The 19,550-nt window shown below is 37.8% G+C and overlaps 1 protein-coding gene across 1 annotated transcript; it reads right to left on the reverse strand.

Moving 5' to 3' along the window:
* Positions 1-2,488: 2,488 nt before the first annotated feature.
* Positions 2,489-18,296, reverse strand: LOC119774074 (ras-related protein Rab-11B). Its single transcript, XM_038271385.1, has 5 exons — positions 18,073-18,296; positions 9,896-10,091; positions 8,001-8,194; positions 7,833-7,913; positions 2,489-3,164 (listed from the first exon to the last, which is right to left on the reverse strand). Exons 1-5 carry the CDS (start codon positions 18,110-18,112, stop codon positions 3,019-3,021), a joined length of 657 nt encoding a protein of 218 aa, XP_038127313.1. The 5' UTR covers positions 18,113-18,296; the 3' UTR covers positions 2,489-3,018.
* Between the last annotated feature and the right edge of the window lie 1,254 nt (positions 18,297-19,550).

Below are 19,550 nucleotides of genomic sequence, written 5' to 3' on the forward strand. Positions count from 1 at the left end.
CTAAATGACCCATGAAAAATTATTGAAGGCATGATAAGGTGTTTATACTCTAATTGGATGATGTCTCTTCTATTGTCATTAGGAAATAGACTCACTCCACGTGTAAATGCATCACTCATGAACTGAGCGGCCTAGCAATTATCCATGGTAGTATCTTCAAAGCTACAAGAAATGCAGGTTTTGAAAATAAGAAAAAAACTGTGTTTAGATTGGAGAGATTGAATACCCTGCAAAAAATAGTGATGCATGGTTTGAGACCAGGTGGGTGCTCAGCAAAAGCAAAAGAGAAATGTGCTTTGAGATGTCAATCAATGTATACTAAAAGTATTTTGTGTTACTGTAGTCTTCCTGCTTCATCCCCCCCTGGAAAGTTTGGGTTATTGTGCAATAAAACATGAGGGACTCCTGGACATAGTGTGAACTGGGATTTGCTTACTTATTTTAGCTTAGGTTTAGAATGCAGACAATTGTGATGGCACTCCTGATAAAGATGTGTAATAAGGTTGTAACCACCATTTGCAGCCATATATATATAAAAAGTTGAAATAATTATGGTGGCATTATTTGGGACCCCTAAAAAAATCCTTTGAAGCGCCATTAATAACATTATTTATTCTTTATGGTTTAAAATTGTTAGATTTCTATAAGTGTTTCCCATTTCTCTGGGGTGTGAAATGTAATGACACAGATCTGTTTCTGTGACTGAAGTCAGGGGTACATAGTATTTTTTTTACACAAAAGCCACTAGCATAATGAGGCCAAAAGTAATGCAAAAAATAATTATTTCCTAACATTACAAAAAAAAACCTGTCAGATTTAGCTAAACTCTGCAGGAACAGCCCATGTTGATAATCAGATTAGACTAACATTAACTATTTTGCAACAAATAATGCGAGCCTTGTGTGAAATGGCATGAAAATTTAAAAATGCACTCCATCCCCACTTAAAGTTATGTTGGAAAATCATCAATGCTGGTTTAAATGTTGGATCGGTTAAGAACCTTTTTTAAAAACTAGAAAACTTTGAAGGTTTCCTCTTCTGCCTTTTTAAGCCTTCCAAAATCAAGTACAGGCATAAATCTGATCAAATATAGCCTTTTTTAATTACAGAGTATTTTATTCTAATGGGATATTAGTTGTTTCGGTTACTATTTTTCCTTACTATATTCCCAGTGTAGTAGAAGTATCCGCCTCGACTCCACCCATTTAAAGATGCTACATCACACCACAATTACGCTCTCCTTTAAGAATTCAGAGACCTCTTACAGCCCTAAAAAAAGCATTTTCATGAACAGTTGCTGTCGCTGTGCAAATCACATACTAAAAGAGACACAGTCTTACATGGAACCTGAAAAATTTCGTTTTACCTCAAATCACAGCTCTCCAATCACAAAAGGGGGAGGTGATAACGGGACAGGCGAGGCATGGTCAAGCTAGTGGCCTTCTGGAGGGAACAGGTAAACAATGCTCTATGTAGGCCTGGGAAGAGCTGCTGATCAGAGAGCGGAATTTCGCTTACTGAGACATATAGGAATCAAACAAAACACCAGTATGGGGAGGATTCAATGGCAGAGTTGTATAACATTGTTTAAGCCCTTTAAAAAAAGTAGGTTTTGCATGGTAATGGTCTGTAAAATAAAAGAATTTGCCGATCCTAACCAATAAATTAGAAACTTTTGATTATTTAGATGTAATATAAAGCATAAATCTATACATAAATGCTTTAGCATGTGTATATATAAATATATATATATATATATATCAAATAATATATTTCCAACTGAATATATGCAGATTGAATAAAGCTTGGACTCAAATGTATTTCTGCAATAGTTCAAATTAATGAAAAGATTATATTTAGGCTCTTTAAACTTTTAACAGGGTTGTTAACAAATTGCTTAGTGTCTTTACCTTCAAATCACAAGGATTTTTTTTTTATGCTTTAGGAGCTTTATACAATATTTTGCGCAATCGTTCTATACAATCATATTTTCTTATATAACATATTTGAGTAAAAGAGATACACAGAAGCCTTTTTTCTTTTTATCCACTGGACAATCTAATGTCCTGTGCTCTTCAAATAATGTATCATGTTGTCATTGATATTTTAATTCGGCGTATTTAACGTGAAAAAGTTTTAGCAGTAGCTCTTAAAAGATCAGTAAGCAAGTTAGATAATGAATGTAGGACTGTGGCTTCTGAAGTCCAAACTCTAGAGAAAAGATCGTGTCATAAGACTCACATTTTATCCTCATGCTTCTGAGTCTATTCAGATGTGGGGAAAGCGACAAAATATGCTTTCTAAACTTACTGAAAGTGCTATAAAACCATTCGAGAGACTAACCTTTCTTTTAACCCTTCTAACAGAAATAGCTTCCTACTTCAATCTTAATTCATCTGCAGTCCCATTTGTGAAGCAATCATAAAATGTGTCACGCAAGGACTGTATGTTCATTTATATGTATATTTAAAGAAAGCACGCTGCAAAGTAATATTGTAAAATTTAATTCAATGGCATTAATATAATGTATGTCAGCAGACAAGCTATCAAAACCAAACAAACAGAAACAAAATTTATTTTACACAAAACAAAGTAAGCGTCAGTAGCATCACAACCACTTCTGGGATGATTACTGAAGGAGAGGGGCCCAAAGACAGGACTGCTGATCCAAGTGAAACCGGCAGGACTTCAAACCCGGGCCCTTAGTTTGTGCCTGATTCTACCAAATAGATGTGGAGTCACACAGGGTCTCAGACGAGGCTATTCTGCTACACTGTTGTGCTAACTAACTGATAGCTGCTCTGTGTTTACCCTCAGTCCTGTTTTTGGGCCAGGGGGGTTTCTGACCATACCTGGGTCAGATTACTACTTGAAATCTGTGAATGGAACTGATTTAAAAAAAAAAAAAAAAAAGTGCTGCTTCTGACTTATTGCACCCAGCATAATTGAAAGCACATCAACACTAGTGGATCTCATTTAATAATCGGCCCAGGTGAGGCAGGACGGTTTTCTGGGAGGTTACAGGTTCTGACAGCACTGCAGCTTGCTCCCTCTCTGTCCATCCGTGGTCGGAGGGACGCTGATGTCCACCACGTTGTTTCCTGGGGACTCGTCGTGGGCAGATCGCTCAGCAATCTGTTTCTGCGATACAATCCGGTAGATTTCTGTTTTATGGAATAGATAAAACAGAGAAGACTGTTAATATCCTGTTTGCACCTTTGTAAGGTTAACCCTTCCTGACCACAGGATACCTAAAATACTGCATCGCTAAACTGGAAAGGGAAATAAGCTTGGTAAGAGGAAGTTAGGCATGCAAAGTCTCTATTCTACAGCAGTGAAACACAGAACTGCACCTTAATGAATCATACAGTGAGAAACATTTTGACCAAATATAAACAGCAGCTATTCTGGGAACTAAAAACAGCATTCCAGGTGCTACAGTGGTTCAATTCAGTTTATTTATATAGCGCCAATTCAAAATACATGTCATCTCAAGGCACTTTACAGTTCACCAGATCATACAGTCAAATTGAATCAAAGTTTTCTATCTACGGAAAACCAGTTGATTGCATCGACTCATTGACTGGAAGGCAATCCCTCACAATAAGCATGATTGTAGTGACAGTGGAGAGGAAAAACTTCCTTTTAACAGGAAGAAACCTCCAGCAGAACCAGGCTCAGAGTGAGCGACCATCTGCCGAGGCCGACTGGGGTTCAAGGAGACAAGCAGAGATACAAAAGGCAACTGTAAACGGCGGCACCATCCAGGAAACAGCCCGGCAGGCAAGCACCGAGCCAGCGCCCATTTCAGAGGATGAAGGGGAGCACATACAGTTAGTCACAGTCAGAGAAACAGGACTACACTGAAAAACAGGCAGATCTCGAACATCTATAAACAAGGGTGTTGATGGCAGCAGCATAGCTGATATTTCTCTCCAGGATGGTGTCACAGCCAAACAGGAACAGACGAGGCAAAGCTACTCTGAGAAAAAACAGAGGGAGCATAACAGATTCTGCAGAGTGGGAGAATAGAGATAGAATTAAACAGAACAATGAAATAGGGGTCTCTTTGTCCTGCAGAGGTCTAGGTCTAAGCCTCCAGAAGGTTAAATCCTCAAATAGAGACATAAATATCTAAAGACACAGTGGTTTGAAAAATATTTATCCTATAAAGATTTTTTTTGTTGAAAATCAGTTCATCAAACATATTTGAATAACAAAGTCGATATCCTGTGCTTTCAAATGAATTTGAATTGTATTTATTAGCAGTATTGGGCACGTTACTTTGAAAAAGTAATTAGTTATAGTTACTACCGTAGTTACTTCTCCCAAAAAGTAACTGAGTTACTAACTGAGTTACTCCACAATAAAAGTAACTAGTTACTAGTAAAATTAACTATTGCGTTACCCAGTGTGTTTCAAAAGCCAGCTGAATAGAGCGGACGACAAAGACAAGAACCTGCAGAGAGTTTTGCATTTATTGCGGAATCTCACTATACACCAGCCATTCTCATCCTCCACTCTCTCACGACATCCAGTGAATCATTATCTGCTGCATAAACCATGTCTGATTCAGTTGATAAACTGCTGGTCAGAGATATTCCTTTTATCTGGCAGAGGGTACAGTATCATTCCATGTACAGGTGCTGGTCATAAAATTAGAATATCATGAAAAAGTAGATTGATTTCAGTAATTCCATTTAAAAAGTGAAACTTGTATATTATATTCATACATTACATACAAACTCATATATTTCAGATGTTTATTTTGTTTAATTTTGATGATTACAAATGACAACAAATGAAAATCTCAAATTCATCATATCAGAAAATTAGAATATTGTGAAAAGGTTCAAAATTGATGGCCCCTGGTGCCACACTCTAATCAGCTAATTAACTCAAACCACCTGCAAAAGCCTTTAAATGGTCTTTCAGTCTAGTTCTATAGGCTACACAATCATGTGGAAGACTGCTGACTTGACAGTTGTCCAAAAGACGACCATCGACACCTTGCACAAGGAGGGCAAGACACAAAAGGTCATCGCTAAAGAGGCTGGCTGTTCACAGAGCTCAGTGTCCAAGCACATTAATAGAGAGGCGAAGGGAAGGAAAAGATGTGGTCGAAAAAAGTGTACAAGCAAGAGAGATAACCGCACCCTGGAGAGGATTGTGAAACAAAACCCATTCAAAAATGTGGGGGAGATTCACAAAGAGTGGACTGCAGCTGGAGTGAGTGCTTCAAGAACCACCACACACAGACGTATGAAAGACATGGGTTTCTGCTGTCGCATTCCTTGTGTCAAGCCACTCTTGAACCACAGACAGCGTCAGAAGCGTCTTGCCTGGGCTAAAGAGAAACAGGACTGGACTGCTGGTGAGTGGTCCAAAGTCATGTTCTCTGATGAAAGTAAATTTTGCATTTCCTTTGGAAATCAAGGTCCCAGAGTCTGGAGGAAAAGAAGAGAGGCACTTCATCCACGTTGCTTGAAGTCCAGTGTAAACTTTCCACAGTCAGTGATGGTTTGGGGTGCCATGTCGTCTGCTGGTGTTGGTCCATTGTGTTTTCTGAGGTCCAGGGTCAACGCAGCCACATACCAGGAAGTTTTAGAGCACTTCATGCTTCCTGCAGCTGACCAACTTTTTGGAGATGCAGATTTCATTTTCCAACAGGACTTGGCACCTGCACACAGTGCCAAAGCTACCAGTACCTGGTTGAAGGACCATGGTATCCCTGTTCTTAATTGGCCAGCAAACTCTCCTGACCTTAACCCCATAGAAAATCTATGGGGTATTGTGAAGAAGAAGATGCAATACACCAGACCCAACAATTCAGAAGAGCTAAAAGCCACTATTAGAGCAACCTGGGCTATCATAACACCTGAGCAGTGCCACAGACTGATCGACTCCATGCCACGCCGCATTGCTGCAGTAATACAGGCCAAAGGAGGCCCAACTAAATACTGAGTGCTGTACATGCTCATACTTTTCATGTTCATACTTTTCAGTTGGCCAACATTTCTATAAATCCTTTGTTTTTATTGGTCTTCAGTAATATTCTAATTTTCTGATATGATGAATTTGAGATTTTCATTTGTTGTCATTTGTAATCATCAAAATTAAACAAAATAAACATCTGAAATATATGAGTTTGTATGTAATGTATGAATATAATATACAAGTTTCACTTTTTAAATGAAATTACTGAAATCAATCTACTTTTTCATGATATTCTAATTTTATGACCAGCACCTGTATTATGGCAAGTGGCTCAGATCTTAACACACTCCTGCCATTACACCATCACTACCGAGTCTAACTGCTGCAATGATCCTATGTTTATAGAATGCTCTCCTACTTTTATGTTGGATGTAATGGCACTTTTTAAAAAATGGTTTGTCTTCTCAGTCTGCTGAATATTTTCAATAAAGTACTGAGCCTAATGAAGATCCAAACAACTGGATGTTAATAGCCTGGTTTGTCACCTGTTCTAGAATTTATTTAGAACAAGTGAATGTCATTTTGTCATTTAGGTTCTATATAAGTGATTTCTGAGTGTGGCTTGTGAAAATTAATTTTCATCCATTTTTAATTTTAATCCATCCGTTTTCATCAGGATCAACTATATTTTCACACTAGTCTGGGTAGGTTTGGCTGTTTTTTTCCCTTTAATAAATAGAAATTAGGTAAATGACCTGTGCTTCTATGATGTTTATCAAGTCTCAAAATCACTCTACACTATTTTCAGTCATTCACACAGACCCGTGCTCTGGGGCACCAATAGCAGCCAGAAAGCTGAAGTATCACAGTTGCTCTAAAATTCTTTTATTTACTCACCTGATATTAAATGTGCTTTGTGCAAGAAAATAATAAATAAAATAGCTGTCGACATGCACAGCCCTTATTAACATAAATTAATGTCATGATAATTTTAATGAAAGTAAGTGGGCAGTTTTCAGTAAGGTAACCTTATTACATTTTATACCTTGCAGTGCATGAATATTCTTATGCTTTGTAGTTTTCCCACAGTTTTTTCCATTACAACCACAAACTTAAGTGTATTTTAGTGGGATCTTGTTTTACACACCAACACAAATTGTATAAACAGGGATTCTTGGTTTTGAGTCTTTTTACAAATAAAAATGTGAAATGTTTTATATGAATTGATGTCAAAAACGCTTTTATTCTGATAGTCTTGAATCAAAACTAAATCACCATGTGTATGTGGTGTTTGTTGTAGTGCCATATTTAATATAAGACTAAGAACAAAATTATACACTGGCATTGAATCCTCACTATAATCCTGCTGACAATTAACTAACAATTAGTTGAGTGCTTTTAATACATTCTACAGCTGTATTATGAAAAAGGGTATTTAATCAAAGATCAAACATAGAGATGAGAAAAAGATTTTTATTTGAAGAGTGAAAGGAGCCTAACCACAGTGTCACCAACATATTTTCTCAGACTTTGCACAGTTAAAGAGGCTGAAGTTTAATACCTGCAAATTTTTGTCAGAACATTTTAAGGAAGAGAGAATTCTAAAAATAGGAAACAAAAAAAAACAACAATCTTAATTGGTGTAATGTTGCCTCTTACTGCAAGTGATTGGGCTCTGATCAGATGTTTAAAAGAGGAACTGTAGGTTTAACAGCTGTTGCATTGTTTTTAGGACAGGCCAGAGATTATAACCCACAAATAATCTCAAGAGCTAAAACAAAAATACTTCCTGATCTTATAACAGCTCCCACTGTAAGATGTGCTTGTGTATGGCTTGTTTTATTCTTTTTCTTTTCTTAATCCTGATGTTTTGAGTGTAAAGTCTGATAACATACCTGTAAGAATATTCTTGAAGGCTTCTTCCACGTTTGTTGAGTCCAAAGCTGAGGTCTCAATGAATGACAGATTGTTCTTCTCTGCGGGTTTACAAACATAATGTTTTATTACGTCAACCACTCAGTGAAATAAACTATTTCCACTCACGGTCAACTCTCTTCTGTTACCTGCAAAGGCCCGTGCTTCATCTGTGGGCACAGCCCTGAGGTGGCGCAGGTCGCTTTTGTTCCCAACCAGCATGATAACGATGTTGTTGTCAGCATGGTCCCTCAGCTCCTTCAGCCAGCGCTCCACATTCTCATAGGTCAGATGTTTAGCTATGTCGTACACTAGCAGCGCCCCCACTGCTCCTCTGTAGTATCTGGAACGTGAACAAAGGCAACAAGTTAAAGGGATGAGGTGTGTCAGACCTCCTACTTTCTTAGAGCCTTTACTTTTTTTTTTTTTACTGCCTTCAATCCGAACCCATTTATACTCACTGCTTGAATTTTTTTCATACAAACTTTAATATAATATTTTCACCAATAGCAAAGGGTTTGTTTGAATAAAAAATCTTTAGTTTGAACTATAGTGTTTATGATAATTAAAAATCTGTTCCTAACAAAGTTTTTGATAAGGTCAAAATTTTGGAAGAAAAATCAAACGAGACATAAATTCCAGGAGGACACCTTGAAATTAAATGGCAGGTTTGTCATGAACTTTTCATCTACTGTTAGAGCTCCTTACATCCACTGCTTATAGAAGTAGGGGATAAATCTAGGCTGCTACATATTTTTAATGTTGCTTTTATCTCATTGAGATCTGAGGTCTTTCCTTTTTGTGGATTTATTCGTTTTTGCTGACCAGATGAGCGCAGAGAGCACAGGTCGTATGTCTGGAAAATAAGCCAGCATCATCATCTGTCCATCGCAGTGGGTGTGCTATGCATTGGTCACGCAGGGCTGTGAGTTTGGGCCAAACTTCTCTACTTTAGTTGTGTCTGTTTAAATACAATTTATTAAGACATGTTGCTAGCCATCACTTCTGCAAATATAAAGCATGCTATCAGGTTGTTGTTTTTTTTTAAAGACGAGAAAGTAGGTCCTTTCAAATAAAACTGCAATTGATGACTGCATTTTTAAACAGCTATGTTTTTAAATGACCTTATTTAATTGTTCGTTTTTCTAAAATTTTCAATGACTTCTTACTTTTTCTCTAAACTTCAGTGGATTTAATTGGGATTTAAATGGGGAGTGGTGGCCTAGTGGTTAGGGCATAGATTTTAGAATCCTGAGGTTCTGAGTTTGAGCCCCACTACCACAGACTGACACTGTGGGTCTCTGAGCAAAACCTTTAACCCCACATTGCTCCCTGGGAGCCCCACCATGGCAGCCCACTGATCCACAAGTGGATGGGTTAAATCCAGAGGTGAATTTCTCCAATGTGGGATCAAATAAAATAAAAAAATATATATATTTTATGTGATAGAACAGCTCAAAGCACTACAATAATGAGAACTGGAAAGCATTTTCTACACGGTTTTGTAATATTTTACAACCAGCAATCTGACTCTTCTTTATGATCTACTAACAGTTTTTTGTTTTGTTTTTTAAGAATTGAGCTTCCCTTCAACTCTGCACCTCCTGGAAAAAGCTGCCCCTTGACATGATGCTCCCATTACTGTTATATATTAAGTTTGGTGTTTCAGATAATCGTACTTATTCAAAACATTAGAAATATTTAAGATGTGACATTAGTATGGAGTGTTTTTAAAAAGTCTCTGCTTCTGCATCATAATCAAAAATGGACTGACTTCCTGTTTGATTTTTATTGGTTCCCAAGTTGATGAATATCAACAACAGGTTCTCTAAAATCATTGTTGGTGTTCTTCCTCCTTGCTATTGTGTTCACATAAATGATTACAAACAACTGACAAAACATCCCTTAATGCAGAAGTACTCACTATTACAAAGTGGACATTTTTCTCCCAGGTAGATGCAGTTCTTAAAGCATCTCTTTGTAATTCATCTACAATTTCAGTTTGTTAAACGATTCTGTTGCCAGAGATGTTCATCAGACTTACGCTGAAGTAATGGCTCTGTAGCGTTCCTGTCCTGCTGTATCCCAAATCTGAGCCTTTATCGTCTTCCCATCCACCTGGATGCTGCGAGTGGCAAACTCCACCCCAATGGTGCTCTTGCTCTCAAGATTGAACTCGTTTCGTGTGAATCTAGAGAGCAGGTTGCTCTTCCCAACGCCTGAGTCTCCAATTAACACAACTATAGAGAAAAAGAATAACAGATTATGTTATTGTGGCGTTAAAACAAGAAGGTGGGCTCTTTAAACAGAAGAGCTGGTTAAAGTCTTGCTGTCAGCACTGCTGGGAATGTCAAATAGGAAGGCAAAACACTCAGGGTAAAAAATGCCTTGATTTTAACTGCAGAATTTCAATAGTTTTTCCCTTTATTTAATATTACAGTAATTAAAAGTTATCTGTGACTTGGACTATAGTATATATTAGAAAACAGCGCCTTGTAGAGGTTTTGCTGAAAACCCCTTAAACTTTAAAAAGATGGCAATAACAGACTCCAGTGTATTTAGGGCGGCTATGTGACAAATGCAGATAAAAAAGGAAAACTATCCTATTTATTTCCTGTAGAAGTTATGAAGTGAAATGATATGAATAAATGTTTTGGTTCTTCAAATTAAATCCTAGAAAATGTATCATACATTTTTATTTACCCTCCTTTGCTCCAAAACTGCTAAATAAAAACCCAGGGGAAAGATGTTGCACTCAAAGTTACTTTAGAAGTAAGCAAACTTTTTACCTGTGGTGTTGGACATTGTACAGTGGAAATGATTTTTGTGACTATCTTTTGATTTTTTGACATTTGTTTTATGCACTAGCCATAGAGAATTGTTTTTTACACCAAGAAGCAGCTTCCTAAAATCTCAAAAGCTGAAATAATACTTCAACTACCTATGCAAGTCCAAGCTGATTTTAAAAGGAGGTGCCAAGGATTTGCAACAGGAGCAAGGAAAAAAGAGAGGAGGAGGAGGATATTTGAGCCATCTCTTTTAATCAATTATTATGGGTAATGTGATATAAGAAGAAAATAAGTTAGAAGAACCCCAAGCCCCAACATGGACACAACCACAATATTGAGAATGCAGTATTATGTGTTTTACTAAAACATAGCAGCAGGATCATATCACTGACTCCCTTGTGTTTCTGTCAAGTTTTCTGCTTATACAAGCAGGCAGAGATTTAAAGAAAGCTGGAAAATGCAAAACAGATGGGTTGGCAGTGCTGATGAGAAACAGATTGTGTCATCCAGGATATTTTACTGAGAGGTTTTGTTTCTGCAGCCCAGATGTAGAACTGTTGGCTGTCAATGTTGGGAACATTACTTAAATTAAGTAGTTATATTTATTAGTTACTTCTCCAAAAAAGTAACTGGATTAGCCACTCAGTTACAGGACAATCCAAGTAACTTGTTAAAAGTCAAAGGCCTGTGTAGTTATTTTTTATTATCTAAAATGTTGAAAATTTTGATAAACTTTCCAGTTATTGAAAGTTTAAATTCAACTGGAAGTTCAATAAACTAATATTAGAAGTTTCATATTCATAAGGAACGCACATTTGAAAACGTATAAGAATTTGCATCACTTTAGTGTGTGTGATGAGACAAGTGAGTTTCAATATATGTATGTAGATAGGATCATGTTTTTTGTTTATAATAAAAGAACAATAAAGTAAATTAGATGATTTGGAACTATATTTTTGCACATTGAGAGGCTTTGAATAGCTATGAAATAGTCATGAAGCTAAAAAAAATATGCTTTTCAAGCAATTTCAAAAAAACTAAGCACATTTTGCAATAACATTAAACAAAGATAAATTTATTTCAGTTTTTTGATGTTTTTTTTTAAACATGCATTACAGCAACCTACTTCAGAGAGAGTGTGCTTATAAAAAGTTGCTTTGATTGATCAAGTTGAAGAATTTTTCACTTTGTTAGACTGCAAGTAACGTAACAGCATTCTTGATATGTAAAAGGTAACTAGTGCAGTTACATTTAATATAAAAAAAATAGAATGCAGTTATTAAGGCAGTTATTATGTAAAGCTGCTACTCTCATTTTTGGCAGTTATTTTTCATTAACATTATTTACCAGGAGAGTTCACTAGTGTTGTTTTACATTAACTGTTTACATTCCAACTTCTGTTGTTGTCACTGTGCATAATGTTATCAGTTTAGTTTGTGCTGAGCTACAGACACAACAGCCAGATGCATTGTGGCAATAACTGGGGATTTCAATCTCTGCTAGACTTCCAACTTTGACTTCCAACAGGCAACCTTCATGTAAGATAAGAAAATGGTAACAGGGAGGTCAAGAAGCTCTGAGAGGCTTTCTTGAGGCTTCAGACTTGAATGCAATATGAGAAGCCATCAATGTAATGAAAGTGTGTGTAACTGACTATATAATAATTTTATATATAAAACACCATCTTCACCCAAAAAGTGAAATACTTCAACAGTAATAGACCTTAGATTAGCGATATGAAGGAACTGCTGAACAGGAGAAAAGAGCATCCAGGAAGGGAGACAGGGAATTACTGGGAACAATACAGAATCAATGCGAAGCAAGGAGCCTTAAAGCAAGCACTGGCAGAACAATATCAGAGATACAGTATGTGGTCAGCGACTGACAGCAGAAAGGGGGATAGGATAGACTGAGGTCTGGACAGATAATATTCTTGAACGAGTGAATTTCAGGAAAAAGATCAGCATTCTTCTCTCCTATCTACAGTCAAACGGAAATCCCAGCCTCCTTTGACCCTAAGTTTCTCTTTTACACTAATGCTTTATTTTCCACCTCTACCAAGGACCCTCCTGCTTCTATGTGGTGTTCTCAACCAAATCAAAAAATTGTACTGCTCCCTCACAACTGTCTACTGCTAGAAGACAATTAAAGAGGCAGCTAGAGAGACCCAATCACAACATGGCACCAGGTCCAGATGGTGTCAGCCCCAGAGTCCTGAGAGCCCATGCCAAACAGCTCCGTGAGATTCTACAGCAACTCTTCAACCCATGAGGTAGTTCCAGTGATGTTAAAGACCTCCTGCCTTGTTCAGGTACCAAAGAAAACTCAGTGAACAGTTCACAGTCACCATAAAGTTGTTTTCCTTACATCCCATTACATGAAGGTCCAAGAGAGGTCCTTGGCTTAAGGGTCAACTTTCTAATCAGGTATTCAGCAGCACAGGACCACCGCAGGGGATGGTCATGTCATCTGCAGAAACTCCTGGATGACTCTGCAGGCACTGGATGCATTAGATATGGACAAGAAGCAGAGTTCAGGGAGCTGAGGAACCAATTTATGTCATAATGTGAGAGCAATCGTCTAATTCTAAATGTGAACAAAACAAGGGAGATGACTGTAGATTCAGAGAGAAAAGGAACAAATTAAAAGCTATTAATATTATGAGAGAGGATGTGAATTGAGACGCAGCTGTGGAGCTGTCCACAATAGGGACAAAGTAGTCTGGAGTGAGCCTTCGGTGGTTGCAGTAGATTGCTAACCTTGCTCCGCATATCCATCTGGAAACCTTCCGTTGAAGTAATTTTGGGAAGGGGTGAAAATACTGGTTAGCTGATTGGCCTATGTTGGTGATAGACGGGCCAAATAAACCAATCAGATCAACAAAGCATATGATGTACTAACAGAGCAACGACGAGGAGGAGCCAATTGATAGATCAAACTCTTGCCGAAACCAGTCGGGAGAAGAGCAAAAACATCTTTTCCTCTGAGAAAAGCCTCCAGAGCAGTGTTTTGCTCTTCTTTCAGTAAAGAAATACTCTGTAATTCCGATAAAACTTGCTCGATAGCCACGCTAATGCTAGTTTCATCGGCTGAAGCCGCCATGTTCTTTAGACTGAACGGTCACGCTTCTCGTTGCGTCACACCTCAACCCGCCTCAAAGACAACGCTGATTGGACGTTCGTTTGGTGAACTGCTCCAAATTTTCTTTAACGGAAAGTAGCCAGACTGATCTGCGAGTGAAACCTTGAAAGCTCGCGAGATCAGGATGGTCTCACGGGGCTAGTAGATTGCTGCTAGTGTGTTCTTTACTACCATGACCGCTAGGATAACAGCAACAGAGCAAATGACTTAAAGGAGCTAAAAAAGTTAATAAAGAAGGGTAACTCTGATGCCCAGTAGTCTCCCAGTGACTGGGTCTGGGAAGCATCTAGCAGAGAAGCAGAAAAGATAAAACAACTCTGGAGGAACTACTGAAATCCACGTCAGGTGGAAGGAAATGTCCATACTAGGACATATGATAGTAATGAACTCCAACGAACTGCCCGAAATTGAACCGAGGCAAAAAAGCAATCGATCAATTTTCTTCCACTTATCATCAGGATTCCAGTGGGGCTGGTAACTATCTCCAGCAGTCTATAGACGAAAGGCAGGGTACACTTTGAACCAGTCGCCAGTCTATGCCAATAAACCTAAGAGTCATGTTTTTGCAGAGGGAAACCAAACATGCACAGGGAGAGCATGCAAACTATTATTACGAAGAGCCTAGGGCTGGGACTCAAACACAGAACCTTCTTTCTGCAAGGCAACAGTGCAACAAACTACTTCACCATGTAGCCCAAGACAGCCACTGTTAAAAAAAAAGAAAAGGGGTAATTCAAACCTCTGTTTGTAGTTTTTCTTATGCAATGTAGGAAACACAAAACATATATAAAACAGTTCTCTGGTCAGATGACCCTAAAATTTGAACTTTGTTTTTCAACTTGTATAATTCCATGTGCAGAAGACAAACATCTATACTGCATGTCACCATGAGTGGTAGATTAATATAGTAGGAATGCCTTGTTTTTTTCAGATGGAGCAGGAAAACTGGTAGAGTTGCTGTAAAGATAAAAACAGTTAAACAGTGAGAAATAATGTTCTCCATTTAATCTCACTTGAGATAAATTTTATTATAATGTGGCAGACCCCCTCTCCAAAAGTCTTGCAGCAGTGATTGCTGCAAAGTAGTGGTAAATGGATTAGGTCGGCTAAATACAAATAAAATTTTCAGACCTTTATATGTAACTAAAAAAAAAAGAAATGTTAAATCTAGGGCTAAACACAATTGATTGGATTACTTGTGATTAATCTATTGTTAAAATATTCGTGAAATTAATGTAGTACCCGATTAATCGTTACTGGAGTATAGGGAATCTGAAACATGCTCATAGGTGACAGAACAAACCACTTAGAGCAGTAATTATACCAACATTTTAAAGAAGAAAAAAATTACAAACACTTTGTATTTAAGAAAAAACTTTTTTTGTCAATCAATATGCTCTATCCAGAACTCCTCAAGTGGAAAAGTTTTAGTTTCACCTGGTTTCGGAAAAAGTCTTCTTTAAGGAATCTTTTGTTATCCAATTATTAATCAATTAATCAAAAAAACTCCATAGATTAAACTATTTGCAAAAATAATCTTTAACTGAAAGGGTAAATGGCATGTACTTATATAGCGCCTTTATTCAAGTTAGGAGACTTGACCAAAGCGCTTTACACTACATTCATTCATTGAGCAGGGGTGGGGTTAGATGGGAGGCCAGGGGTGGCCATGGCCACCCTCAGCCAATCACTGGCCTCCCTGTGGCCACCCATACCATTTTCCCCCTCTAATACAGATGGTGGCAGCAGTAATACGCCCAAGGGGAAGGTTTAAACTTATTAAACATTTGAATTTTTCATATATTAACAACTACTTGACAACTAAAACTTATTATATAAATTTATACAGAATTCATGCTCTTTCAGAACTAAATTTTTGTGTTTTATGAATTAAAGAGACAATTATGTCTCTGCAAGTCATCTAGGAGTCTTCGGTGAAATCATAGATAAATAACTACTTTAATAATGACTTAAAAATCCATTTAATGTAGATATTAGTACATATAAATATAAATTTTATGCAGAAGAATTGTAGGTAAAAGTAGGTTAGTAATGATGTAATCGAGTAATAGAGAAGATGTTCGCCCCAGAAATTTTGTCCTCTACCTTGGAGGTCTTCAACAGAGGGTCTGTGACCCCTAAGGGGTCCACAGAGGTACTGCATGGGGGTAGTTAAAGTTATTAGACTTTTTTTTGCATTTTCCCACTAATTGAAATGTCTTTAAATCCACATTAGGAATCCGAATCAGAAATACTTTAATAATCCCAGGGAGAAATTACTTTGCTACATGACTCCATCTGTAATAAAGTGACTATAGACCAGCTTGATTTAACAAATTTCACACAATATATATCATTAGCGGGTCCCCGCTCCATCTCTCCATCAGTTTGGGGGTCCTTGGCCTGGAAAACATTGAAAACCCCTGTTCTACACCTTTAATTATTCAGCACAGATGTTTAAATATATGTGTCTATTTGTTATCAAAGGCTGTGGGAAAGTATAGTTTGTCTTTATTTAGAAAATATGGATGTTGTTCTTGTTCTTGTTGGAACCCTGAGGTTCTGGCACCTATCTGCTTTCGGCAAACCCTCAGTGTTAAGTGAGGGGTGGCCACCCTTATTAAAATTTTCTAGCTACGCCTCTGAATGTGAGGTGGAACAAAGGCAAGGAATCCAGTTAACTTTGCAGGGAAATGCTGGAACTCATAAAGAGGGAGGGTTGTTCACGCAGTGAAAGCTTATACAGTCTGAGTGTGACAGATCAAGCTGATGGTTCACTCAGCAGCAGGAGAGGTGGAGCCTTTTTTGTTCTCCCTACTTCCTCAACAAAAGGAAACGTAGCCCAACTTTGTTGTCCCCGTCTGCATCGGCCAGTTCAGGGCTGCAGGAAGCTGATAACATGCTTCATCAACCCCTGAATCCACAGTCTCTGGCCGCCTTGCCCTTCCTGTTTCGGACGGGTATAAGGCTCGGCAAGGGGGAGAAAACACAAGGAGGGAGGGAGGGAGAGACTCCTCGCCTCCGGCAGATGCTCTATTCATCCCACAGAGGATACTTTGTTATATCTAAACGGTCTATCTGGCTTATACAAGCCCGGGATGTTAATGTGCCACAGGAGCTGATTTTAGGATCAAAGAGGCCATTCTGGACCCCAAGCGCAGTGGACTTGGGTCTGGTACAGAGGCGTAGCCAAAACATTTTTATAAGGGTGGCCAGGCAATAACCAATGTAAACTGAGGGGTGTCCGAAAGTGGATAGACGCCAGAACCTCAGAGTCAGGCCAAAGATAAGACAAACTATACTTTCCTACAACTTTTGCTAACAATATATTTAAACATCTGTGCTTTTAAGATAAAAGGTATCGTGGATACAATTATTCCAGGTTTGAGTTCTGGGGCGAACATCTTTTCCTTTGTCATTATTTACCTACCTGTATCAATAATCATTCTGCATAAAACTGATATTTACAAGTAATAATATCAACATAAATTGATTATTTAATACGTTTTTATTAAAATAGTTATCTATGATTTCACCGAAGACTCCTAGATGACTCGCAGAGACACTTCATTTTCTCTTTACCCCAAAATCTAGCTCTGAAAAGAGCATGAATTCTGTACTTATCATCTTTAATGTTACTATATTCATGTGTATAATTATCCACACTGTTTTTGTTGTCAAGAAATTATGAATACATGAAAAAATATTAAGTAATACATGAAAAATTAAAATGAATATTCCACTTGAGAGTATTACTGCTGCCACCATCTGTATTAGAGGGGGAAGAATGTTAGGGGTGGCCACAGTTGTGGCCATGGCCACCACTGGCCCCCCCTCTAGCTCCGCCCCTGCTGGTACCGCTTCAGACTCGGCGACACCCTTTCAGGCCTAACGTCAGAATGACAGACATGAAATAAAGGGAAGTTTTTCCACCGCAGCAGCTGCAGTGAGTCCTCCTAATGTAGCAATGAATGAATGTTATTGATCAGCAGGTAAAGGCCAAAAGGCCTGAATACAATAAATAATGGTAAATAATCCAGTGTTTCTAAATAAATAAGAAAACTGTCCTGATATAAAAGTTTATTTTAAAAGCAGAGCATGTTGCGTATTAATTACCCAATATATAAATATATGTGTAATGTAACGGGATTGTGTTGAAATTCCTGCAACAGATGATCATGCTCAGCAATAACAAAGACAAAATGCACAATCATTCTTAAAACGTTGCTTTGAGAGGGGATGTAAACATATTCTTATGCCCTTTATTTATTTATTTATTTATGATTTTTACCTTTGAACAAGAAATCGTATTCGTCGTCTCGGTTCCCCATTCTAGACGAGGCCGCTCCAGCGCTTTTCTCCGGAAGAGGATGAGCGGAGGCTGTGAGTGTGGATGGTCGCTTTGTGCCAGAAAAATAAGGGAAAGATTTGCGCTCAGACTCTGCGCCAGTGTCGGCTGTCAAGGCAAGAGCTGGTCGCAGAAAAGAGGAGAGCTCCCTTCTCTGCAGAGGGAGGGGAGACGTCCTGCAGTTCAAATACCTTCCACTGGGAGGCGCTCCACGCCGGCATGCCACCAGATACCTGTCAACTCATCTGCTTCATCCTCCATCTAAGCATAGCATTTATTATAGGGACAAAATAAAGTCAGTTAACAGGCGTAACTTTCTCAAGGACTGGTGTGGACATGTCCCCACCAATAATTTAAATTCATAGACTTTGGCAATATGTGGGAACATTTTCTAAATTTGATTTTCCTGCTTTTGAAGGAGGATAATCACCAATGTAGCTGAAAGGAAAAATATCCATCAATCAATCTACATTTTTCTGAATAGATTGATGGGAGGGTGAATGAAACTAATATGTGTACATACTAAGGAGGCATAATATATTGCATGTGTATCCCCTCATACAATAACAATAATAACATATGGACTGTTCCCCTCACACACATACACAATCTGTACACAATCTGTAAATCTTATCTGCCATTATTTATATTGTATTATAAACCCCCAAATACATATATAATCCTTTTACTAACATTCCTGTATATTCTGTACAATCTGTATAATCTGTGCATGAAGCTCCCATATTCATATTTATACACAACTTTTTACAGTCCCTAACTATTACTTTTTGCTTGTACATACACGTGCAATAATATGTATATCCTGTATAGCACTTCTGGATAGATGCAAACCACATTTCGTTGCTTTGTACTTGTGACAGTGCAATGACAATAAAGTTAAATTCTATTCTATTCTGTTTGCATCGGAATCGGCTGTTATTCATCCCTTTTTTTATATACACATTAATGTCTATCTATAAGTATAAATGTCAGTGTATTTTGGGTCTTTGATGTTCTCAACAATAGAAAAGCAATTAATTCAATACATATATGTTTGAGCTCATTTTTGGGAAATACAAACCTTTTTGAAAGCGTTTGTGTGGAGTAACTGTAGGTCCATCAGACGCCACCCTAAGAGTGACCCCACCAACTTTCATCAGAAAGTTCAGTTGAATAAAAAAAAAAAGGTCATTTGGAGATCTGATACATGGAACGGGAGCAGTTGAGATAAAATACCAACTACAGATTACTTTTAAGCTTAGGAAAACATTGTATGTATTAATCAAATTGTTTGATTGATTGACTTTATTGATCTCAAAGTGGAGAAATTTACTCGTTAAATCATCTCAAATAGTCAAAGGAGAAGAAGAAAGTGTTAAAGGAAGAAAAATGTGCATGGGATATATACATTATATACAGTG

The sequence above is a fragment of the Cyprinodon tularosa genome, unplaced genomic scaffold (assembly GCF_016077235.1).
Source record: "Cyprinodon tularosa strain WSP-4 unplaced genomic scaffold, ASM1607723v1 ctg12, whole genome shotgun sequence".
Classification (NCBI taxonomy): Eukaryota; Metazoa; Chordata; class Actinopteri; order Cyprinodontiformes; family Cyprinodontidae; genus Cyprinodon; species Cyprinodon tularosa.

What these genes read in the sequence shown, in the direction of transcription:
- LOC119774074 (XM_038271385.1), bottom strand. Translation starts at nt 18,112, where the DNA reads ATGGGGAACCGAGACGACGAATACGATTTCTTGTTCAAAG. An exon ending in ATACGATTTCTTGTTCAAAG is followed by an intron (nt 10,092 to 18,072) that starts GTAAAAATCATA and finishes TTTTCTCTATAG; the next exon opens with TTGTGTTAATTGGAGACTCA. An exon ending in TACAGAGCCATTACTTCAGC is followed by an intron (nt 8,195 to 9,895) that starts GTAAGTCTGATG and finishes TTCACGTTCCAG; the next exon opens with ATACTACAGAGGAGCAGTGG.